The sequence below is a fragment of the Pseudonaja textilis genome, chromosome 1 (genome assembly GCF_049901715.1).
Source record: "Pseudonaja textilis isolate UNSWEBS1 chromosome 1, rPseTex1.2, whole genome shotgun sequence".
NCBI lineage: Eukaryota > Metazoa > Chordata > Lepidosauria > Squamata > Elapidae > Pseudonaja > Pseudonaja textilis.
Genome location: NC_141990.1, coordinates 99110389 through 99136847, shown reverse-complemented (window position 1 = coordinate 99136847; position 26459 = coordinate 99110389). Strand labels below are relative to the sequence as shown.

Below are 26459 nucleotides of genomic sequence, written 5' to 3'. Positions count from 1 at the left end.
AGGTGCCAAATTTAGATTTGCCCTTTTGTGTCTTTGGGTAGCAAAGGTTTTCCTCCAGCATACCTCCCAGATAGATCTAATTTGTGCAGGTTCTTTCTAATAGTAGACTCTTGCACACTGGGGAGAGCTATCTGTATGTCCTATGATGAAATGTTAAGGTTCTTAGAGACTACTATCAACCTTGTGTATTCTGCTCTCAGGTTGCTGGCCTGCCCTGGCCAAGTTGGCAGTTGTTGGAAATCTTCTCCATTGTAGATGATCTTCCAGACAGTAGTATGATTGATGTCCAATTGTTAGAGAATCTTTTAATATTCCTTCCCAAATCCATTGACATATATAATCTTCTTTCTGAATGCCTCAGAGCACTTTTGATTTAGGCATAGCAATCAAACTTCAACAACAAAAAGCATTTAAATGAGGTTTAAATAAAATTGGTTTCTCCCAAAGCCTCTCTCATGATGTTGTTTATATACGATTATACAATCGTATATATATTGTATATATAATTATATACAATTAGCAATTATGTTTATTTAAATTATACAATGGACTACAAAATGTAAATAATCTATGTATTTGTTATATCCCTTTCCTCTATCAATATTATTGAAATAAAGATCAAATACCTATATGTTGAAATATGTTTAAAAAAGAAAAACATTCAATAGTGTGTACTTTTTCACATTAGTATGAAACTTTAGGTGTTAAATGTTGCTACGTAGGTACTATGCAAAAATGAAGGGTGGAGTTTGGTCACATCTGTTATACATGGGTATCATGGTTACACATGTGTGCACATGGATATCAGAAGCAGAAATTAAGTTTTAAATCAGGAATGTTTAAGTAACACTTAAAATAAAATTTACTCAATTGACTCTTTAGGAATAAATTTACCCTTTTCTACATTTTGATATTTCTTTTAAAAAGAGGGGAATATTGAACATCCATCAAAAACAAGAAGCCCTGAAATCTTTAAAGTATTTGTTTAAAAACTCTAGGAAAAGGCAGAGTGCCAGTCACTGTTAAGTTCAGGAATATACTGATATCAGACAGTTATTTCCGCAAAGTGGAAAAAATAGTGTATACCTTGACTTAGAGAGACAGTACTTTCAAGTTTGTTCTGTAGCTATATATTGCAACTGCAGCTGAACTAAGGAAATGAAATGCAGATTTGATTGGCAAGTTCTGGAAGGATGTATAGTATATACATCCAACTGCTATTTCAGTCCTGGGTTTGGTTAATATATGGAGATCCTACTGCTACACTGCCTAATGCTTCTCTTGCCACAGCATAAGAATAATTCCTGACACTCAGCCTGCTGTTTTAAGAATAGCTGCTCTATTTCTGATATTCCAAACTATTGCAGGGACTAATATGAATAGATTCACTGAAACTGGTGAACATTTGGAGAAGGAAGACTAGGTTTTCTTCATTTAAAGGAAGATACAGGGAGGAAGTCAGCTAGAGTAAACCACAGAAGCAAAAAACCAACGCAAGCATAGGAATCCCTTGAAGGGAGTCTTAGATGCAAATAGTTTGCATATCTATTTCCAATATTTTCATTCTGATCATTCATTTTATAGTGTGGTTTACATAAAAAGTTGGTAGTATTCAACTTTTACATAAAAAGTCAGCAGCAAATAAATCATCATCTATAAATCCCAATTCTTGAAGATTATTTAATTGAAATCTAAAAGATATAGACAAATAGAAAGGTTTTCATCTGATACCAAAAATAATTCAGACTTGGCATCAAGAAAATGCAATATATAATCTGGACTTCACAATCAATGAAGCTTTTATTTCTTGTCTGGTCAATCCAAAGAAAACATTTCAGCAAAAATTATGACAGTTATCAGGTTTACATTTGGTGCAGTTTTATAGATTTAAGTTAGTGATTTTAATTGTGTCTGAGTTAAACTCGGAATCAACACAGCTGCTTCATGTTGTTAGCAGTCTAGCATTGGTATTTTGTTGGCAGTTCAACTACTGCCATCACAGTACTATTTTGAAAATATGTAGGGCATATCATATATTCTAATAAAATATTAAGGTAGCCTAAGGTTACCTCTTTCTTGTTTCATCGTTGTGCCCTTCCCCAATGTCCCAGAAGATGTTTGCTGGAGATTCTATAGGCTGATTTATCTATCTCTTCTACTGTACTGTGACTAAACAAAAGGTTCTTAGCCTTCGTAGTCTTTTTTGTAACAAGAGCCAAGCATTCTCTTTTTTTCCAAATTGCATTATGGCATGAGTGACTCTTGAAGGACAGTATCATTTCTATCACACCTAGCCTGAGATTAATGAATGCTAAAAGCAGGAGAAAGCTGGTCAGGGTTAACAGAAATAGAGCCATAACATACATCTCAGATATTGTGACATGTTTCTGAGCATGCTCAAATCATTTTGGGTGGAGTATAAACTTTTAACACTATTATCCTAAAATGTTTTTATTCATTACTGTAGCCTAAATGCTTCAATGGGAACAAAACAATCCCCCAGTCAATCTCAATCTCAAGTCTCATTGTTTTTTTCATGTTATATGAAGATGTTTGAAAGGGCAAGGAGAGCTGGTGGTGATTTACCAAGGTAGCTTGTGAAATGAAGTAGAAAACAATCAATGGTTGACGCTAAGAATTTATTATCTGAAGAGGAAACCCTACTTCTTTTGTAAAAACAGCTGTAACGGCATAATGCAAATACAGAGTTAGTAAAACGCCATTGGCTCTTGCCAGTGTATTAGTTGATGATATATTTGCCCAAATACCCTCAACAGGCCCATCATTAATTTTAAGGACTGTCTCCTATTCATTCACGGCTCTCTGGTAATTATAGATTGCTTGATAAAACTTTCAGGCAAATCTCCAGATTGTCATTCTGGATTCTGATATCTTCTAGAAATACTGCTAGGAAATTACAGGTGTTGCTATCTGAATAAGTGGATTGTACCAGGTTTATAACAGTTCATCCAGGATGATACCCCTGGAGAAGCATATACTTTTAAAGTAGAAATTTGTCGTACTAGTGACAAAACTATGCCATGGATTACTACAATATTATAACAATAGAAAAAAAAGTAAGATTAAAAAAGGAAACAAAGATATTAGAAATGAAAAGATGCAAGTGGACAGAATACAAGGAAGCCAAATAGCTTTCTAAATGCAATAGAGAGCAAGGAGACAACATCTAAGAGCTTCATGCAGTATTAATTAATGTATTAAACAATATATGAAACATAAATTTATAAATACACTCTAGTTAGCATGCATCCTTGGATGAGCAAAAAGAGAAGAATTTTTAAAAGTGCCTGAATATAGGAGAATGAATATTGCATTAAGTTACTAAAAAGATAAAATAGTTCAAAAACATTGCTAAACTGATTTTCAAAAACAATTTAGAAAACAGTTTAAATATTGAACCTTCTTGGAAAGTCATCTTAGAATAAGTAAATATATTTCTAAGGGTCTGATATGTTAAGAACTTTGCACAGAATATTGTATGCATGCACATAGTAACACTCAACCATTCTAAGACATAAGGCTATTTTTAAAAAATGAATTATCCTAAAGACATGCATTTTTACTTATTTTACAACAGTGAATAAGAGTAGATAGTAATTAGCCAATTAATACCACCTACATTCAATGAAATGAGGAAGACAAGATTTCCCCTTCCTAGCATGCTATGTGTTCTCAGAAATATTTAGGAACCTTTTAACTGGGAGAGGGCAATTAGAGACTTTCAGGGGGAAGGAACAATACTGTTAAATGAAAAGAAGCCTACTTGCAAGAAACTGGATATCCCCCTGTGCTAAAATAAAAACTATGGATTACTGCTCAAGATACAGGAAGTTTAATTTTCCCCCACCTCCTATCAACCATTAATTACCATTAATTCTAATGTTCTGAAAAAAATAAGAACATCTTTAAGGACCTTAGAAAATATATTACTTTAAAATATTAAACACATTTAAGTATTATGATCCACAACTATCTAAAAGAATTAAGACTGTAGTTTTATAATTTGTTTATATGTAACACCAATCATGGTAGTATCAATATTTGTTAATTAGATGAAGAAAAAATTAAGTTTCTAGGAATGTGGGATTTTTATTTACCTAAAAACAATTCTGACAGGCAGTCAGCTCTGTAATTTTAATGTACCACATACAATCTTTAGAGGCAGTTTGATATAGTTGTTAAAGTAGCAGGCTAAAACCAGGAAACTATGAATTGCAATCTTGTTAGGGACATTGATCAATCACTTTCTCTTAGCTCAAGGAAGAAGGCAGTAGCAAATGACTTCCAAAACACCTTGCCAAGAAAACTGCAAAGAGCAGTCTAGGCTGTTGTCATGAGACAACAATTACTCAAACGCATGCACACACACACTCACACAAACCCCAACAACAAAACTATCCTTGCATAAATATAGGACTAAGTGTTGGATCTTAGCCATATCAAGCAATGAGCATGAACTAAAGGCTTTCTATTTCAGCACAGTTTACAGCATTAGCTGTCAAACAGAGGAAAAGGGGAATATAATATTTGTGGAATGCTTGTACTAAATTGTACAAGATATACTCAGTCGGAATATACAAGCATAATGAGGTGATGATAAGGGTCACTGGAAGGAAGGAAGAATGTTCTGTCACTTACTTAAGGTGGCATGAGCTGACAAGAACAATTTTTTATATACGATGCTGATTTGTTTACTGTCAGTTTCAATCCCAACATTGCAGAGAATGAGGGAACAGCCTTTAACTGTATAATTTGTCAACAGAAATATGTGAACAACTACATGAAATTCAAGAACTAAGCAAGTGATTAGTCCCTATAAGGTATTCTGATGATAGGTGGATGGAGATCTTTCTTTTTAAGTGCCACGAGTTACAGCAAAAAGACTTACAATTTTGAGTATCATTAAAATCAATATAACCATAAATTAAGATGACCCTAATTAGAGGTAACCTATGGGTAAAATGTATGTATCTTTTAAAACATCAAAATGTATCTTTTCTAAGAAAAAGGATTTCGATTTCCTAAGAAAGACTGTGAATTTTGGGATGTAGGGGAGACAAATTAATTTTATAGGAAATAGAAGGGAAGCCCCAGAGATATTTAAAATCTCAATAAAAAGGACTTATTCACCTTTTTTAGTTTCATGACTATGCCTCCACACTCCCAGAGTTCTAAAATTTAGTTTAAGATGTTAAAATGAAAGCAATGGTAAATTTTGGGAAATCCAATATTACGATGTGACTACAGGAAATCAATTTATGCATTATATTAATAGCTTACCCCAAACATCCTTTTCAGATAAAGTGGTTTATATCGAAAACCGATGCAGGTATGCAAAAATTGCTAATGAAACTTAGGGAGTATAGAAATGCTCTGAGTTTATATAGTGAAAGTCATATTTTAAAATCACGAGTCTTTATTTGTTCAGATAATATGACAGATTCATCTAAAGTATTTATCTCCAAACTAAGGACCGAAAGGAAAAAGAAGATTCTAACTTTGTTAACATTTTCTGTTTAACAAAAGATAATAAGAGAGGCATTATATCAGTAGTATTTTTAAGGAAGCTGAATTGATTTAACAACTGAAACTGAAACTGAATTTTCAAGGTTACCTGAATAATGCTGAACAAGTTGTTGAAGAGTTTCAAACTGTGCCCTGGTTGTAATGTAATATCCTCCACTGTCAAGCTTACGGATTTTATAATGTTTGACATGATCACCTTTCATATCATCCCAATCACGAATGGACAATGAATAGGCACCTATAACAAGAAAAGTTAACAGCTACAGTACATGTAAATAAATAAATAAATTAGAATATTCTAACAAAAAATATTTTAAATTATTTGCTAGCATGTTACTATATAAATCGTGTATCCAGCATATTTTTTTTGAAATTAAGGACAGCTTTTTAAAGGCACAGCATTAACAGTAATTCCGAACTGCTTAACGATTTAGAGGCTCTTTTACAATTCTTCCTTCTTCATCATATTCAGAATTGGATCTCTTTACTATCGTTTGCCACTTTCGATTTTTAGAGCACAATTTAAAAAAAAATGAAGGCTTCTGAAAAGTCAACTCACGTTAGATGCTATTTTTCTCTACTTAAGACACAATCACACCCAGCACAGATTTTATAAACTGAATGTGATGTTTATCTAATAGGTTCTGCTGAATTTCAATTTAAATTATTATGAAAAATTAATTTGCTTATAGTATTTTTGTTTCATTTGAGCATGTCTCATTACCTTCACTGACGCTTTCCCTCTGTTTCTTAATTAAAACATAGGCATTATTACCTTTGGTGGTTTCACTTTCACGAATCAAGAAGGTTCCTCGTGGATTTCCAAAGGACAACAGCTGCCTCTCAGCATCTTTTCGCCCAAGTTTCCCAAAGTACCATCTGAACAAATATGCCAGAAACAAAAGTTTTCAAACTAGAAGTGGAATTGTTTTTTAAGGATTTAAAACACTTAAGCTTGCCTAAGGACCATCTGTGAAGATCATTCAAGTTTTTCTTGTGTCTTCAGCACACTAACATGCAGACTTATCCCAGCAGTAAAAATTTGATTTCTGATTATATACTAGCAGAAGGAGCCAACACTAATAATATGATTGAGACATGATGAACACATAAAAAGTTGCAACTGTAATCACATGAATTTGCACACTGATAGGCATACCTTCTGAAAGGTCCACTGACAATTGATTACATCAGAGGTGGGATTCAAATTTTTTTTACTACCTGTTCTCTGGGCGTGGCTTGGTGGGCGTGGCCATGTGACTGGATGGGCATGGCTTTTTTGCAGCCCCCACCTGATTTTGGGAGCTTCTTAGCCTCAGAGAAGCCTGTGGGGGGCGTTTTTGCTCCCCTAAGGCTCCTCTGGGGCTCTGGAAGAAAAGGAACAGAGCATGGGAGGAGCACGCAGCACCCCTCCAAGCTCCGTTTTGGGAGCTTCCTAGCCTCAGAGAAGCCTCTGGGGGGCGTTTTTGCTCCCCTAAGGCACCTCTGGGGTTCTGGAAAGCAAAAAATGGAGGAGGGCGCTGAGCTCCTCCCTCCATTTTTTGCCTTCCTGGGCCTCAGCAAGGGGAATCCCAGCACAGCTGATCTTATCTACAGCTGATTATCCGGAGGGGAAAAAAAAGAAAGAAATACTTTAGGCAAATGTCAGGCAGGCGGGGGAGGGTGAGCGAGCATCGGGCAGAAGGGTGACCGGGTGGGGGGCATGGCCAGCCAGAACTTACTCCTGGTTCGGCGACCCACGCCAAATTCTTGCTACCAGTTCACCCGATCTGGTGTAAAATGTAAAATGCTGCATAGCATAATCCAATTGAAAAAAGTATTTCTGATAAGTTATAGATGAGCATTGTTGGGCTAGGAGTTCATGTTTATTCAAATACTGCTTTTAGAAAGCTTCAATATTTCATTTAGTGTTGATATTCAAAACTGAAATAATAAATGTTGTCCCATCTACCTTTATTATGAATTTAGCTCTGGTCAGTTAACTAGAATAAAACCTTCACAATCTCAGTGTGTTTAAATCCACTACATTATAAAGGACATATTTCTAGACCAGAAGATTCTGGATATTTTTACACTGATCTGGTAAAAGCTAGCTCATTTCCCCTCCCCTCATCTTTTCTTTAATTACCAAGTATCTAGCTGAAAAAGGAAGCTAATGTAATGGGTAATTCCTTGAAAGTCACCAGTTTCAACTGTCCAAAACAATCCTTTTAAAAAAAGATACCTACTCTTCTGCTTGGATGGAGTCAACTGGAGCCACATAATTACTGGGAATATAACCAGTTTCTCCAGTAGTCAGGGATCGGGCTTCCCACCAATCTCCTTCCCTTCAAAGCAAGAGTTAGAAAAACACAAGATTGGTTTAAAGATAGCCATCATAATATGCCTACCTCGGTCCTGGTTCAGTAAAAGAATGCATCCTTTTTGACCATTCATAATTAAAGAAACAGACAATGGAACGTATATATATTTTTTTGTTACTACTGCCTAGAAATTCCACTAGATGGAGATCTTTTGTAACAGCCATAACACACTGCAGTTTGTGCCATGTTATAACAGAGATTCATTCAGAAAACAGAGAAAGAAAGCATTAACTGGTATTGCTGTGTTTGCTTCCATGTTAAAAGAATGTATCAGTGTGGGTGGATTCTATAGCTCTGTTGAAAAGTTGCCTGCTTGTGTAATTTTACTGACTTTCAAACTACTGCACTCTGAAATGATTGACAAAAAACTGAAAATGTTTAAAAGTTGAACTTTGAAAAAGAAACTGGAATAATAAAAAAGATCCAGCATAACACAGGGAAAAATGATTAGGCATCATTTGGGCATTTTTGATAGTATAAATATAGAAATTTTATCGCATTTAATATCCCCAATAAATTATATTCGATGTACTGTTATATATATATGGATAGCCCTACTGCTACAGATTTAGAAAACTGTAATAAAATTGCTTATTATTCAAGTATGTAATCTTTATCTTCACCAGGACCATTTCAAGGCATAAAGAAAATCAGACATTAAATAAAAATTTATAAGCAAAATATTATTATGAAAATGCTGGTCTTCTTAAAGTTAGTTTTAGTTCAACCAACTATGCTTATACAACTAGCAAAAATGTTTAGGCATAAAGAATCATGGAATATTCCGCAAATTACCTTTTTTAAAGTTCAGTTTTATAATCTGGCTGTTATCTTTGGAAAAATAACTATTTTGATTTACAGAATTTTTATTAATATTACAAGGATGGAATTGCCATTATATACACGAGAAGAAGCACAACATGCATTTAAGAGATATTTTAATATTGTACTTTAAAAAAACACTGCATTTTTAGAAATTCTTAAAGGCCTTGTTTTCAGTGTTTCTACATTTATTTTAATTTCCATTCTAGAATAGAAATATTAATCCTAGTCAGTAAAGACCAGCTGAAAGATGAAAGATGGAAGGGTCCAGATTCTTCTTCTTCATAGATATCCATAACTAACTATAATAACATCAAAACAACAAAACATTAGATCATAAAATCTACTTGAGGCATGAAGTTTGCATCATAATGCAGATTTTGTCAGTCCCTTCTCTGGAATACCAGATTCTTTTTGTTCTATGATCAATCAATCAATCAATGGCCAATGACCAGCGAAGTAACTCAGTTCAAAAGTTCTTCTCATCAACTACTGAGATAATATAAGGATGTTTTTTTGTATGTGATCTGATGGAAACACATTATTTAGATGAATGGCAATAAATTTAGAAATACATGAAGATATAGGGAGAAAATTAATCTAACTCCTCCCCCCCATCCATCCCTCTTTACATACATCAAACATCTACAATATTACTGGTTTTATTTATTTATAAGATTTCTACTCAGATATTCACTGATAAACAGTGAATACTGTTACTTGTCAAAATAACAGTAGCAATAGCTCCAGCTCTTTACATAATTAACAAGTGACTATTTTGTCTCCTCTTTTATTAGCTCAAATGATCAATAATCTAAATGTCCTGCCTGATATGGAACATCTCTCAATATCACAAAATAGTTCTGTACAATCTTTAGTTACTTTAATTCAACTGACATTTTTCACAATAAAAACCTATGTTCTCTTAAAAAGTTATAAACAGGTGATCCTAATGTGTGTCACAGCTAGTCCTCGACTTACAATCATTTGTTTAGCGATTGTATGATGTTAGAAAAACACTGAAAAAAGTGACTTATAACCAGTTTTCACACTTATGACTGTTGCAGCATCCTCATAGTCACATTTAAAAAATGTGGATGCTTGGCAACTGATAAGCATTTATGACTGTTGCTATGCTCCAGAGTCATATGATCATCTTTTGTGACTTTCTGACGAGCAAAGTCAATGGGGAAGCCAGATTCACTTAATAATCATGTTACTAACTTAAGAACTGCTGTGATTCACTTAAGAACGATGGCAAGAAAGGTCATATGGAACAAGATACACTTAACTACCTTGTGTAGCAATGAGTATTTCAGGCTCAACTATGGTAAGTCGAGGCTACTGTACACATTTTAAACATTTCTGTACACAGGAATTGGCATTTAATATATAATTGCTATCAAGGGAACAAACCATCGAGACAAGGGGTGTCAAACTCGCATCGTCACATATCACGACTCTTCCCCCTTCGGTAAACTGGGCATTGCTATGGCCAGTGCATGATGCATCTGCCCCACGGGCCGTGAGTTTGACAGCCCAGATCTAAACATTAAAAAGGAAGCCATATAGTAAACAGAACTTACGAATTGTTAAGTATCTGGAATTTTTCTCCTTTATGAAAACTTAAATCATCTTCTGTTCTTGCTTCATAATCATATAGAGCTACAAAAAGAGTTACACCTATAGAAAGATAATAAAAGTGAATGCAACTTTTACAAATTGCAGTGTTTTCAAATGAATTCATTATTTCAGTGTTGTTTCTTAATGGAAGAAGGATAAATTTGAACCTCTCATTTTATTTTTCATACAGCATTTTGCATAGGGAGCCCAAAACATTTGGTTATATATGCACTATATAAATTCTAATGTCATCTTTTTCTAAAGCGCTTTGTATGTATTATCTTTGATTAATATTGTCCAGCAGGACTGGAGATTCTAATATGATTTGCAGGAACACCAATGTACCAGTGGATTCTTGTTTTGGTGCTGGGTCAGGCTTTTCATTTATTTAGTGTATTAGTCACATTTATTACTACCACATCTGTGTGGCTCTTTTTCTCCCCTCTTTTCCTTTGCATATTCAAGAGGAATATAAATTTGAATTAATAAATCATATCTTGGCATGCTGCAAATTAAATTGACAACCACCAGCACTATATTTATTTCCAATAATGCAACTTAATAATGAGCTTACAAGCATCATAAGTTCACAACATCATTAGATGGCCATAAACATAAGAAACAAACACCACCTCTTTATTCTGGATATCTATGGAATAAGATCATGCACCAAACAAAATAATAATATGGTTTGTTTGGCATAGTATGCTGCAGGAGCATTGCCACTGTGATTTGTAAATCATGGTTAATGGCTTAAGTGTGTTATAGGTGCTGGCCTGCTGGTTTCACACCACTGCTTAGTGTGCTGGGTTAGTGTGCATACACTGGGTTAGTGTGCATACACTGATATTTTATTTAGGATCAACTATTAATTTCATGGCTGGTGTCAGCAACAAAAATAATGAATTTCAAATGTTATTATCTATATAGCCTTTAAGCTCTTTATGCTGATTTAGAAGTTATAGAAAATTCAACCTTAAATCTAGAAGGAAACATATTTTCAAAACTTTTATAGGAGCTGATTCCATGAGAATGTTGGGCTCAGTATATTGAACATACATGATGAGAAAACAATACCTACTAAACCTATATGACTGACCTTTGGCAGCAGAGAAGCAAACAATGACACTGGAGTATGAATAATAAGTATGTGCATATCTGAATTAATGCACTGGTGAACTCTAATAATATTTTCATCAAATACAAGAAGTATGTCTAAGATAAAGGCAAAGGGATTTAAAGAAGAAATCTACACTGATTATGTTTACTTATTGAGCAATATAAACATGCTTTAGAAAGGGAATTGATGCAGTTCTTGTTGTTGTTATTATTTACCTGTTCCTCCTCTTGTGCGCAATGTACCAGTATGTGATGAAGAATTGACACCACCAAAGACTGTCAATCCTTGTCCTCCAGCTGTGGGGAAATTGTTGTAGTTTGGAATTGAAGTCACACCAAAACTTGGGTAATGCTGAGGGGTAGGATCTGTTCCATAGCGATAACCCGAACTCTGATTTAAACTACCATCCCTCTCATCGGTCAGTTTTGTTGCTTCTTTATCCTTACATTGCACACAGCCCATTATCTAAAATCCTGCAAAAATTAAAATAAAATATACAGTGTGATATTTGTACATTTCAACTAAAGTATACATATTCAGGAATTATAGAATTAGAATCATTTTTGAGGGGCAAATACTAGGCATCCAATTGCTAAAATCAGGCTAACTTTTTTTGGGGTGGATTCTAAAAAAAGAAATTATTCTTGGACTACAGAGTTAGCATTTACAGTAATTTACAACTCTAAATTGTAAATATGATAAGATATATTATATATTTTTGTAGGGTTAAATATACCAATTCAGTTTATGTCAACTCCATTCTTTCTGCAGTGAGGGCAAAAGTGGGTATCAGTGTAGATTATGGCTTTGGATATTGTTATTAACATTATTTATGCTCAAAACGCAAGGAATCATAGATTTCATACTCTCTGCAATAAACTGGACAAACTGCAGGCTTTCTATATGTTCATGTTATTGGCAATGGTATTATTTTTCTTTATGTATGGTTAAATCAAAAAGATAGTGCCTATGACATAATTTTATAGCGTGTGGAGTTCTGACTTCTTGAGCCCGTAGCTTAACTCTGAAGATGGGTAGTTAGAATTTTTTCCCCTGCTCTTCTTCATCACCAGGTTTTCCCCCTGGCACTCCTGTTTCCTCATTTGCATCATGAACTCCTAACTAGTTTGGCCATTTCCAAGAGTGCTAGATGAGACTGAGCTGTTGGCCGGGAAAGAAACTTTACCTAGTATCTGTCTCTTGAGGAGTGAGGCAGAGGCAGCCTTAGCCCCTTCTCTTGTGACTTTGTGCTCAGCAAGCAGACATCAGCCAGGAAAACAAAACAAAACAACTCACACTGGCTCCTAGTTACTGTACAAATTAGAGGGAAACAACACAGCAAGATCTCTGATCTTACAGGTCTTTTATGCTCCTTTTAGTTGGACACAGTCTGGCCCAGTGAGTCACCTTTCCACAAAATTGTGATAAAGCACCTACATTTAGTTGTCTGGAGATAATCTGTGGAACTTTTCCTTTGGGTTTCACACTATTTGCATGCAATACTTTATAGGTTTCTGAAAAGCTTCTAGAACATGAAATTAAACAGGATATGGTTTATGGCAGGGGAAGATGAGAATATGACCAGAGATGTATTATTCACCTGCTGAGCCAACAGAAAATGAATTAATTTCCCAGTTATCAGAAGGCCAGGAAGAGAAGAAAGCAAAGAATAAATTCTTCAAAAATTTATGATCTTAGAAAACTTATTCCAATAATGAATATACCTAAAACTTCCAAGCCGTAAAAGATGATGATGGAGAGGATGATGATGATAATAGGTGTAATATTTCAAAGAGATAAAAGCCTATCTGTGCAAAAAGGTACTAAATTAATGGGCTGCGGCCAAATCTCTCCCTTTTTTGCTGGCATGTATTTTCTGTGAAAGAGATGGGGAGGAGGTACATGGAAATGTTTAATGGAGAGATTTTTTTTTCCTCCTTTTTCTGTTGTCTTTTTCAACTTGGCTCCAATATCTAGGCAATGCATTTTTAAAAGCTGCTTGATTGCAGGACTGCATAATTTGTGATGAAGGGTGTCACCTACATGTTTTTTTTTTCCAAACCAAGATTTAGAAAAGTGGTCCATTCTTTCTTGAAAACCCCATGCATGATATCATTGAAAGCTTAGTTAAGAATCTGGAGGAAGTAACAAAGTATTTACTGGATAGGATCCAAAATGACTCCAGGGCTTGTGTAGGTCATTTTAAATGCATCCTCTATTCAGCAGTAGCACAGAGCTCTTAACAGCCAGAGGACAAAAAATAAACTCCCACAGTCTTCACAACATTAGAAACATCACTATATGGATCACAGACATTTCAACATTTTAGCAAGCTAGCAACATATGGCATAGCAGGACAATGGTGATATCATTTCACAAAATCTGGAAATCATTACGGCGTACAACCAGCAAATAAGATTTTGGTATATAGTACCGGTAGTTCTAAAATGTCACATCCCTTTTTAATAATTTGGACATGACTGAGACAAATGAGTGTTTTAGCAAATGACACTGGTTTTACAAAAAAAAAAGCATATAAAGAAGTTTAGTTTGCATTTACTTCTCCAAAGCAAAAATGAGGAAGGTGCTAATTAAAGCCCATAGAAATTAGGAAATTGAGTGATACTGAAATATGTATTTCCTCATAAATTCCAGGGCTTGTGTGCTTTATGAAATCAATCTCTAATCCTGTGACCACTTGACAGTATGACTGAAGTTGCAGCAAACAATCTTACAATATACTTTTCTAGAAATAACTCCCAATGAGCATTCAATAGGGGAGGGAGGGAGGAAGGGAGGGAGGGAGGGAGGAGAGAGAGAGAGAGAGAGAGAGAGAGAGAGAGAGAGAGAGAGAGAGAGAGAGAGAGAGAATATATATATATCAATCAGACTGTTAAATCCTGTGAGTATCCTAAGGGCATACACTCTATTCTACACTGTATAGAATTACCTTGCAAGTGACAGATTGTCTCCTCGTGCAAGAATATATGGATATACTGATTGGAATGATACAACAATAGGCAGGAGCAGATGGACAAAAATGTAGGTATCAGCAACATTCCACCTCTTACAACGACATCCAGATTTTAAATGCTCTATTTGCCAATATACTTATGTTGCAAAAAAGCAAATGTGTCATCATGTTTCAGAAACTAGAGTTAAGCTGTTCATATGTTTGATCATGAGCACTTTGTTACAGTTCAGAAATAAAAGAAAAAGCTCCACATAGCATATTGTGTCTTCTTTTGAAATCCAGAAGATTGGAGTTAAATGAGTTTCTATAAAATTGAAAACCAGACAAATGTTTATATAAACTCTTGCTCTTAGTTTCTTCCCACTCACTGTTTATTCTTCCTGGCAAGGAAGAGAGAAGCCAAATAAGTGGAGTCCAATTGAAGCAGGTGCTTTTGCTCTGATTCAAGAAACAAGCTATAGTTATAGGCACTTCGAATTGGTTACCAATCCCTCCACAAAAAAAATTATACTCAAATAATTCCATTCACTTGAAGCTTGGAACAGAAGCCTGGTGAAAAGATAGAGTCCAACACAGCACACTCTGGGCTCATTTTTGTGATTAGAGGTAAGTATGTTTTCTGGAAAAGCACTGTCCCCTATAGCCAGGTGTCTGAGATTAGATTGACAGAGATTTCCTATCATGCGCTTTAGCAGGAAGGCTACTGGCTATAGCACAGTAGGTCTGCCTTGCAGTGTCACAGCCAATTCATTCATATGCAGAGTACTTGCTAGATGTCCCAGCACTACCACCATCTCAAAAAGTTCAATCCAACTACCTCTTCTTTTCTGTAGGAAGATTGGCAGCTGCTAAGGTGAATGCCCCCCTCCTGAGAAGTGGAAGGGATCAGCCTCACCAAATTTACATTGCCTGGAAGGAAGTGGGTTGACTTTGAGGACCATACAGGAAGTGGTGCACTTGAATGAGGACAAAGAGAAGGGAGGTTCTAGGAACTGCCGTTGGGAGTTTTGCTAATGCATAGCTGCAATTAGGATAGCTGATCTCTTTATTTTTTTGTGTGCACAAAGGATATTATTGACCTTGTGGAAGACCTTGATATTCCCCTTACTGAAAAAAAATGGCTGCCACATGAAGATTCTATTCTTTCCAGCAGTTGCTAAACAACGGTGTCTCATAGAGACACAGAGCCCTGAAACCAAAGGGGAGAAGAGGTACTGGCAATAGATCAACTGGAGCCTTGCAAGTTCCATTTCTCCTTCCTGCAACGTAGAATGTTCCATTTTCAGTGGAAAACACCAGCATTTCCTGCCAACTCACCTTAATCCAACTTTAGCCTGACATGTAAAAAGCCTATCACACTGGTAGGGCAAGCTATGTGCATGAATGAATCTTCTGCTAAGATGTTGTGCTCTTGCATGTTTGCATGCAGTGCCAACAATGTAGGACAGGATAATCTTGCACAATCCAAATTACATGTATATCAAAACTACAAATCTAGAGTAAGAAGTACATGCAAAGCAGAAAACTCACTGGGACAAAGCAACTTCAGGCAATAAATTAATTCACTTCTGGCTACTAGAGTAGAACATGTATTCTTTCAAGAAATTACACACTAAAGAAATATTCCAAAAGGCTTTAACAACTATACACTGAAACAAAGACCATGTATGGATTTCCAATCAACATGTTTATTATGGAAGTTATAATTAAAAGCATCTGAGGAGTGTCAAGTTGGGGATGGCTTGCATAGGACATATATACACCACTGCCAGATTATCTGGGGATTTTTATTGGGAAATAATGTTTATTTACAAACAATTATAAATCATTTAACTCAGATGACTGTATGACTTACAATAATAAAATGAAAATTAAATACCAAATAATGAAAACTCCATCAAAATAACTGCACATGCGGACTTCTGGTTTAGGTCTCTTCAGCGACAGACCAAAATCAGTGATCCTGCGTGGTTTCGATCTGTGCTCACCGCTTTAGCGCCCCGATCCTTTGGATTTGGGGCTGAAGCCACCCCGTAGAGGTGGTGAAGAGGGGGGAGATTGCTAGCCGAGCGGAGGGGAGCCACATCTCTCCTCCCTGGCTGGTCTAAATTCCCTTCCCCGAAGGCGGTTGCAGCGGTGGTCAGAAATAGCCACATCAAAGAAGAACCCGACTGGATACGATTCTGCAGGAGGAAGACAAAGAGGAAAGCAGGACAGACCGGGCTAAGCAACAGAGAACATCTAAGCAAGGTACCCTGAATCTAAAAGTACCTAGAGGGATACTTCTGAAAGAAGATCTTTAAGCGGCGAAGGAGAGAGAAAAGGAGGCAACCTTAAGCTGAAATCTAAGTGTCAAAAGGAGAATAAAGATTTTTTTCTTGGTCATTTTAAAGCCCTAAAAAGGAGAAGAGTGGAGGCAAAAGGGTGGGACTTGGAATAATGGAAAAGTGGAGTGCCACCTGGAAAAATAAAGAGGATTAACAGTAAAACTTTGAAAAGACTCCTGAGGATACATTGTAACTGAAATCTTATTAAAAGATACAGTAACCCATGGAAAGGAAAAGTAAAGGAAAGAAACAAGAAGGAACAGTCTGGGATCATTTGGTGATTTAAAAAAAAAGTTTTGGGCATTGGTTTTTTCTTTCTTTTTCTGTTTTTACTTAAAGTCAATAGGGTAGTTGTTCAAAAGTGTTTAAAATGCCATTACTCCCGGAGCAATTGACGATGAGTCTTAAACAACAGAAAGAAGATGCAGAAAGGGGAGGAAGATCCTTTGGCTTCGTATTTGAATTTTTTGAAATGGAGATCCTGAACTATGAAAAGCAAAAGGAAAAGCTTCAAGAGCAAGAAGAAGGGTGGGACAAAGAAGAAGCCATTTTCAATGATCAAATAATGCAAAGTGTGGTAATAAGGGAAAAAAGGGGGAAAGGAGTTAAAAGTTTGAGATCAAAGGGAACAGCCAATAAGAAAAATAGTCTGAAAAAGAAGTATAACAACAAAGAGAAGCAAAAAAGAAAACTACAGAAGGGAAAATTAGAGAGAGGGGTATAAAAAACGGGATCAGAAAAAGGGGGGAAAGATAGAAAGGAAAAGAACTTATAAGGGACAAAAACAGGAAATAAAGAAAAGAAGGGAAATGTACTAGGATTAAAGGTATTTGCTCAGTTAGAAAACACAGAGACAATGGTTAAATTAAGTTAAAAGTGAGGATACTGTAAAGGTACAAAAGATAGTGTTGTGACAGTAGAATACTGTAATGAGTTAGAAATGAAATAAGTAAATAATCTATGAGATAAAACTATATTGTCATGTAATGGTATGTTTTTTATAATTAATGCAATAATAAAGAAGAGAGGGAAACATTGCAATTGTTTCTAAAGATTGATAAAACATTGAAAAGAAATGTGAAAGATTTATAAGGAAATTTATACCAGTTATTAGAATGAATTTGAATAATTATTTTGCTTATTAATAGTAAATAATTTATAAGATAAAACTGTATGACTATCCAATGGTATGCGTATGAACAGTTAAGTAATAATGAAGAAGGGAGGGAAACATTTCAATTGTTCTCAAAGATTGATAGATATTGAAAAGAAACAGGAAAGATTACAAGGTTCATACCAGTACTAGAATGATTTTGAATAACTATTTTGTTTACTAATGTATATATATATAGTTTTTGCTATGTTTTTAGAATTTTTCTTTTTACATTTTCCAGCGGAAGTACCAAGCAGAGTCTGAATGATGAAATCTACATGATATAAAATAGATATTAGAAATGTGAATGTTATAATTTTAGAATGCACAAATTCAATGTTTAATGAGATTTCATATGATAATAACAATAAGATTTAAAGGTGTTACACTTCGATTGGCAATCATAGGGGGAATTTTGCTTCTTAAGAATGTTGGAAGAGAACATATGAAATTGTAAACAAGACAAATGAAAGTATAAGTACAATGAATAAAAAGATATAGAAATTTAGGTAAAAGAAATACAATTGAATAAGAAGAAAATGAGATAACCATAAAAGAGAATTAAGAGAAGTAAAGGGAGAAATAGTGAGAAGTTGGAAAAAGAGTAATAAGATATGAAGTTGAATACATAAGATGAATATGCATATGAAATTGTGTCTGTATGGAAATGTGATAACCCGGAACAATGCTGTACTCAAATAAGATGTTTTATTTGTTTTGTTAAAACTCAATAAAACTTTATTTAAAAAAAATAACTGCACATGCAACAAAATGTAGTAATAAGTTATATCAGATGTTCACAAATTGGTAACAAATTAAAAATAAACAAGAACATTCATATAAAAACAATATTAAAACATAAATTAAAATCTAATCAAATTCTGCTATACTAATAAACTGGGGAGTAATCTTAGCATAAAAAGCTATTCCTCTAATTTGGAAGCAGTGTAAAATATAATTATCTGCATACTCTACACCTGTAAAAACAGGACCTCAAAAAAATGTTACTTGCATATTTTGGAATAATGGGATTGCTGTTGATAGCTTCAAATCAAGCAATATGTTCCAGAATTGTCTTAATACCCAGAGATAAACATGTATTTCTAGAAAGGCTGCAATAACTGAATCCCCAAGACTGAACTAGTCTGTAAGAACAGCAAATAAAAAAGTCAAAACCGGCAAGCTATAAATTGGACCGCTTATGTAAAACATGGACCAGGCGCTTTTCAGTCTTAAAATTTGGAAAAGAATAGCCAAGAGTCCACTAACTCAAAAAGGTGGGAGGACAATGTTTAGGTCAATCTTATGTATAAGTGTAACTGATATTATATCTTCAATAAAGCAACATATCGAATCACACCAGACTGTAAGAAAACTGCTGTATTGAATGTAGGTTTATCCTCTTCTCCCACTTTTTTGGGAATGGGAAGAACTATAGGTTCTTCTTTCCTTGCCTTGCATCTCTTCCGTGATGGTTAGCTACATAGTTCTGAATATTTAAAACTATCCACCTCTCTTTCTTTGAGACCTTTGGTGGCCTTGAAATACCTCAAGGCCTGTATTTCTTTTTGCAAAAACAAGCTTCTTGTTAGGAAACCAAGTGGACTATTGCACTTTATAACTGACCTATCACTTATGGGCCTATATGTTATTTATGGTGGATAAATGTCACTAAGATTAACTCACCAACTCTATGTAAACCGGCTTGATCTTTTATCTATCACTGTGTTAGCTTATAATAACTCCAATAATGCCTCTACTCAGATGTTACCATTTCAGGCCACCTATGGTTACTACCTACTACCTACGGTACATCTATACCCATTTTGCCTCTCCCTTTTTCCAGGAATGCTGAGCCTCTTAGTACCTTTTCATAGATCACACCAAGTCTTGTGCAAGTGTTCTATTGACAGTCAGCAGCAGGAAGCATTCTCCTCTCCTCCTCCATTGCTGAAGGTCACATCTGGTTTTATATCAGATTTCTCTCTGTCACCCAACAGAATAAGAAACTAGATGCAAGTTTATTGAACCATTTGCCATACTTGCATAGATCAATACTATCGACGTTACTCTGCAGTTTCCAGCCACACGAAAAGCTACACGCAGCTTCTGTGCTCCCTTGTGCGTCTTTGAACCACCATTCAGTTTTTATTATGGGGTGCGGGAAGAAAAATCGGCATGGAATCTAGTTTAGAGTTTCACTGCAATAAGACCACACCTAGAAGACACGATTCATTGGCAGAGTTACCCAGACATAGAAATGCCATGGGATATGGCCGACAACATTCATGTACTGTACTTTGTCTGACACAACTTCACAACCAAAATGACCTAATTGGTTTTGACTCTAAGAGAGTAAACTGGGGATGGAAAAGGAGACATCTGTACAACTAATAAGAGATGAAGATTATTCCATTCAAAAGGAAGCATCAGTGAGACTCCTGATGAAGAAAATAGATAAGATGGAAACTAGGCTCTGATATGAGGAGTCAACTGGAAGTGGAGATTGGGACAAAATATGAGTTTCTCTCTTATTGCAGCCAAAGAAGAAATATAATTTATATGTACTATTAAGATCCTTAGGCAGACTGAAGGAGTACAGACTTTGAAGGGGAAGGAGACTTTGTCAGCTCCAGTTGGCAAAGATATGGCAACAGACAGGGAGCCACAATGCCCTTCAGTCTCCCACAAACTGGGGGTGGGGGGAAGAGCCATCTGGCACCTTTAAACAGGAAAAAGAAAATAGGGAGGGAAGACAGTGTAAGAGTTGACAGTGGTGACAAAGGAACCAACACTGTTCAGGCCAGCTGCCTGCTAAACTCAAGGCTGGGAAAAAAATAAGTAAGAGACAGTTGATGCAACAAGGTAAGAGGAAAATGCTTAGGATTTAATCACTGGCTCTGTCATTCATTCATAATTCATGCATATAATTCTACGTTCTGCAATATGTAGACTGCCTGCATGAGTATGGCTATTTTTTTTGTCTACAATAAAGCAATTTATCAAAATGACAAAACGTCTGCTAGATTGAATATGGGCTTGATTTTCTGAAGATATATTTATTGCTCTGCTTATGTTATCTCACAAATGGATAGCATTGAGCGCTGCAAAAATGTACAAGAGAATCAATAGGACAACAAAATCTTTGCCCAATTTCCAGTTTGAGTCATTCACCAGCTGACTGAACAGTGTTAATCCTATTTTCTGGTTTAAAGCCTGAGTGAAATGGGTCCACATAAGAGATGGCATCATACATAGTGTTGAGGTATTCCCTGTTAGGAGAATGAGCGCACTCAGGGAAACATAGTGAGAGTGATGATGAATAATACACAACCAGCACACAGATACACTGAATAGTAAAATGTAAGTTTTACTTCCTGTAAACGTGTAAACAAAGTCTAACAAACAGTCCAAATCATACGCGGTTAAAGCAGTTAGTATTCAAAATAATCAGTCCAGGGATAATCCAAAAACAAAGTCCTTTTCTTTACCAGTATCATAAACAAAGTTCAGTAAACGGAGTTTGCGAATAGTTGCAAGACTCACAGCAATTCAAGCAGAATGACGATCAGGCAAAAGGAAATGTAAAAAAGAACAAACCAAGTTTCTGGCTACATCTTATGGCTGTTGGAGGAACCTCAGCCAATCACAATTACAACATTCTCTTAAAGATACAACAGTATTAAATGACTATCCTCGTTTACATATTGCCAACCCAACTATTAGGTGACTACCATTCCTAACACATAGAATAAATAGACCCAAGTACAGCTGAGTGAAAATTCCTTATTCCACTCACTATTGGCATTTTTAGAATGTCATCCAAAGGAATAAGTAGTTCAGTGGAAATAGCAATGGGGATGTATTTCTTTATGTTATAGGTGACAAGAAAACTTTCAATAATTTTCTTCCCCCCACAATATAAGTAGCCCTCAATGTACAACCACAATGGGAGCCAGAACTAAGCAAAGTGATTGTTAAAATTGAGTCACACTATCAATTTTATGATTTTTTTAAAATTAATTAGATAAGGGAGAAGTTATTAACACGTGGATAGTAATTCTATTAGTATATGAAAAAAAATGAAATGCATTTTAACTTAACTTTAATTTAAAATGAAATGTAGGTTCACCCACTTTGGGGAGAGTAACTGTGACCTGCCATTCAAAGGCCAAATGTAGATCTTGACTCCAAAGCCCCTTCAAAGTGATGCTTTATAATATTACTATGATGGCACAAAAGAAGCAAAAGGCAAACTAGAGCTGCATGTAATTCTAAAAAATCAAGTAGCTTGTTTAGATATGCTCAAATGAAGATAGCTTGTTCAGATATGCTCAAATCATATTTGCACTTGTCTGAGCTGTTGAATCTATTAAATATATGCTGTTTATTAGCTGGTAGGTCTAACAGTTCTTTGAGTAACTGAAAATTTATAATTTAAATTACTTTTAATGCTAATCAAGATTTTGTAGGCACCAGGACAAGACTCTCAACAATCAAGGAATATCCCCATTTTATTTCTTGCCTGCTAATAAGCTCTGGAAAGAAAAAGAAAGCAGTGGCAATACTGGAATAGGAGGGGTTATTTGTCATTTTTGTTTCACTGGTTTGAGGCTATTTAATCGCTGATCTTGCTATGCCTTGCAACTGACTCTCTTCTCAATATACAGTATATTCATATTACTTGTTCCATCCGCATTTCTCAGAATACAGAAAGGAATTCCAGTCTTATGATTCTGGAAATGAAATTCCAGCTTGTTCTGCTTTCTATTATTAGGGGCACCAACTTTAAAAAGAAGTCTTTTAATGTAGGTCCAGTGAGAGGAAGTATCCAAAATTGTCAATATCTGGCAAGTCTAGACATGTGTAAGTGCACATTCATTCCATTTTGACACTACTTTCTTTTTCTCCAACAGACCATTAAAAGAGAAAAAGAAAAGGAATTCATAAATATATTTTGATCTCATAATTATTACTAATTTCATGCTACGTTATATTTGCTGCATGGAATTTGTACTTCCTAAGGAGATAAGAAAACAAGATTGAAAGAATAATTTACTCGAGTATAAGGCATACAATTGGAACCGTAAACAAGCATTGCTTGACAAGAAGAGTTATGCTTAGAAATATGAGAATTATAGTTACTTCAAAACTATAGTTCTTTTCTTTAAAAGCAAAATAGTGTGTGATAAAAGCAAATTGTTGTCCAAATAAGCAAAAAATTCATACAGTATAAAAACATATATTGTGTATCAAAGTGAATAGAATAGAATAGAATGGAACAGAATAGAAGAGAAGAACAGAGTTGGTAGGGACCATGGAAGTCTTCCAGTCCAACCCCCTGCTCAGGCAGGAAACTATATCATTTCAAACAATTGGTTGTCCAATCTCTTCTTAAAAACTTCCAGTGTTGCAGCATTCACAACTTCTGGAGGCAAGTTGTTCCACTGATTAATTGTTCTGTCAGGAAATTTTGCTTTAGTTCTAGGTTGCTTCTCTCCTTGATTAGTTTCTATCCATTGCTTCTTATCCCACCGTCAGGTGCTTTGGAGAATAGGTTGACCTCCCACTCTTCTTTGTGGCAACCGCTGAGATATCGGAACACTGCTATCATATGTCACCCCTAGTCCTCCTTTTTGTTAAGCTACAAAACCATACCCAATTCCAGAAACTGGAATGATAACCAAGATTTTATACTGCATATAGAAACTTAATATAGATAACAATTATCCATCACAGATATTAATTAATGCAATATAGCTTCTTTGTTGCTATCTAGACTGCTTATCTGCAAATGTTGAAATTCACTCAAAAGGAATAAATATACAAATCATATACTAGATGCTGTTTTTTGGAAATAACTTTTGGATGTATGAATAGAATAGTAGTAACTGAAATTAATAGTAATGAATTTATGAATCATAAACTCAGTACATTTGAACACCCTACTGAACCTATGAACTATGTGCAGCAGCTGTACTTTAAAAAGTGGGTTAAAGGGAAAGAACAAAAGCTACATTTGATTTAAACTTAGATTTAATTATGGTTTAATGTATTAAATAAAATGATAACTCCCTCGTATTTATCCTTTCTGATCTACTAAAATGATATCCTATGGGGACTCTGGAGATTGATCCAGCACATGCATTTTATCATCCAAATAAAAATCAAGAAAACTTTATGCACTCTATTACTTAAATCAATGAAATATTAGAACATACTGTAATATTTCAATTACCTGAAAAAGTAACCACTATAATATGGTAAGTAAACAGACCTCAGCAGAAACCCTTTCAATTATTTAAAAAAATGTTTAAGACCATTCTGCATTCTGAGACCAGAGCACTCTTTTTATTTCTAAGATAATTTCTTGTGTTCATTATAATAATTTGTACCTATTCCATTTGGCTTCTTATTCCAAAGAAAAGTCTTGAAGGTGTTAATAAAATGTAGCTAATTTTGTTCAGCTCACCTTGAATGAGTTTTGCTTCCACCCACTGCTCCTTTGCTTTTATGTTGCTCTTCCAACCACCTTCAGTTCCCTTTCTGTCTTTAAATAGAAAAATGAAAAAAAGAAAGACAAGTGACTTTGCAGCAACTATTCCTTAGTACTAAATTCGTATTATGTATTAAATACAATGACACCTGAATCTGAAAGATAATTCTTCACCAGGAAGCTTAGTTGAGATGACAGTGGGAATAAGTACCTGGGCTACGTCTTACTACTGATTTCACAGTGCTGGAAGTTAGTTATAGTCAGTGGCAAGCCAGGAGGCACTGCCCAAGAATAAATTAGGACTCGGAACTAAAACCAAGACCAGAAATCCAAGACACTCTGAATATTGAACTATGTGTGATTCAGAGCATGGCTCAACTAGAAATAAAACCCCTTTTTATACTGTACCATATCTTTTGGTCAGGGCACTGTCCTTTTTCACTAGAGGTTGTAGTTAGGTGACATCCTCTTAGATAGTGGGTTCCTGATATCTCAGACTCAAAAGGTAAGCTAAGCTAAGAGGCACTAGAGACTAGACCAGGGGTCTCCAAACTTTGCAACTTCAAGACTTGTGAACTTCATTTCCCAGAATTCTCCAGCCAACATAGCTTGAAGTCCACAAGTCTTAAGTTTGGAGACCTCTGGGCTAGACAGTAGACAGAGCATTTGATCATGTTGTCGTCAAATCTTATTTAGAAGAAATGAGCAATAGAGATGAATGCAAAACCACTGAATGATGAGTTATTGTATTAGGACATTACCACTGTAATATTGAACTTAGCTTCTGTGACTACTTTTAATCAACCCAATCTACTTAAAAAATGCAAACGATGACAAATTATTATTGGTAGGACAATCAATTTCCTGATTATTCAATGACAAAAAGCCACAAAACATGGTGCTACATGAAATATGCCTCTTATTTTTTTCACTTCTTACTAGCTTCTCTTTTGTGTAAAGCTACAGATCTGTCGTCCCTATCACTTCATTGCAGTTCAGTCCTAGAATGGGTTCTTCATATCTACATATATTTACTGGCAATGAATGAATGCAATGTTGTTGGAACAGCTTTGGCTGTGTTCCCTCACTTTGGGAGAAAAATCAGGAAAAAGCCCAGACGATTACTCCTTTGCATGTAAATCTCAGGACTAATTGTATATCATGAACTGGATTAACTTCAGACCCTAACATCCTTACTTACAGAACTATCCTACATTATACAGCTAATTACTACTCCATAGTATAAAGAGTGACGCACACACAGAGACAAAAAGTACCTTGCAAAACCTCATCAAAAGCAATCATTATAGTTCTGGTGTTCTGTGAACAGACCTTTAGTCTTGCACTGAGATACTTTGTTTGTTTAAATTTAGGATATATTCACCACAAGCTGCCCCCCCCCCCCAAAAAAAAAAATCAGTGTTCCATCTGGAAATTAGTAGCAAAAACTGACTTCACTTGCTATGCTTGTTTAAGGAACAGTTACTGTGGTGGATTTGGCTGGGTGCCTGCGAATCAGAGGTCACCTGGCAAATCCATAAGAAAACACATTAGCACAAAGTGGCTGTTTGAGCAGGCGTGATTAAAAAAACCCCTCTCCATTCGGCCTACCTCCATGATCTTAACAAAAGGCCACATGGCTGCTTTTCTTGATTTGTGCAGTAGTTTCACTGCCAAATCTTTCCACGAGTGTTAAGGACTCTTCCACTCCCCCACCCCTTTTTTCATTAGGAATTATTTTTCATGTGTTTTGTTCCAGTTTCACACAAGGGAAAAATGGGTTTAATTTGGTGGAATAGCATTGACAAGAATAACTGCTCAACAAAACTAAACCAAAATCATAGACTGTATTTTTGCTTATGTGAGATAGAAACAAATTTATAAACTGAGGAATCTCCCAATTATATTTTATTTTTTCCCCTAGATTTTTGTTTAAATACATTTGGATTTGAATAAAATACCGATTTTATAATAGTGGAATATTAACTGTTGTGAGTTCAGTAGCAAATTCACTTAAGTAACAACATTGCTTTG

General features: G+C 35.3%; 1 protein-coding gene and 1 long non-coding RNA gene across 9 annotated transcripts in view; one reads left to right on the top strand and one right to left on the bottom strand.

The window, feature by feature from the left end:
* LOC113455320 (uncharacterized) overlaps nucleotides 1-8342 on the top strand; it is a 42823-nt gene extending 34481 nt beyond the window's left edge. Inside the window, exon 2 of the long non-coding RNA XR_015739596.1 lies at nucleotides 6313-8342. This is a non-coding gene — a long non-coding RNA (uncharacterized LOC113455320). The remainder of the gene's footprint in view (nucleotides 1-6312) is intronic.
* The window catches only part of FYN (FYN proto-oncogene, Src family tyrosine kinase), a 120063-nt gene that overhangs the window by 15750 nt on the left and 77854 nt on the right, over nucleotides 1-26459 (bottom strand). For 4 of the 8 annotated variants that reach the window (XM_026726600.2, XM_026726602.2, XM_087913040.1 and 1 more), the window contains exons 3-8: nucleotides 24402-24479; nucleotides 11691-11948; nucleotides 10319-10415; nucleotides 7776-7874; nucleotides 6323-6426; nucleotides 5636-5785 (exon numbers count right to left, since the gene is read on the bottom strand). In XM_026726600.2, the coding sequence (XP_026582385.1) occupies nucleotides 5636-5785; nucleotides 6323-6426; nucleotides 7776-7874; nucleotides 10319-10415; nucleotides 11691-11937 (697 nt within the window). In that variant the 5' untranslated portion in view covers nucleotides 11938-11948; nucleotides 24402-24479. Of the gene's footprint in view, nucleotides 1-5635; nucleotides 5786-6322; nucleotides 6427-7775; nucleotides 7875-10318; nucleotides 10416-11690; nucleotides 11949-16328; nucleotides 16347-24401; nucleotides 24480-26459 lie in introns of those variants that run through there. The other 4 variants (XM_087913014.1, XM_087913030.1, XM_026726601.2 and 1 more) reach the window with 3 other exon arrangements.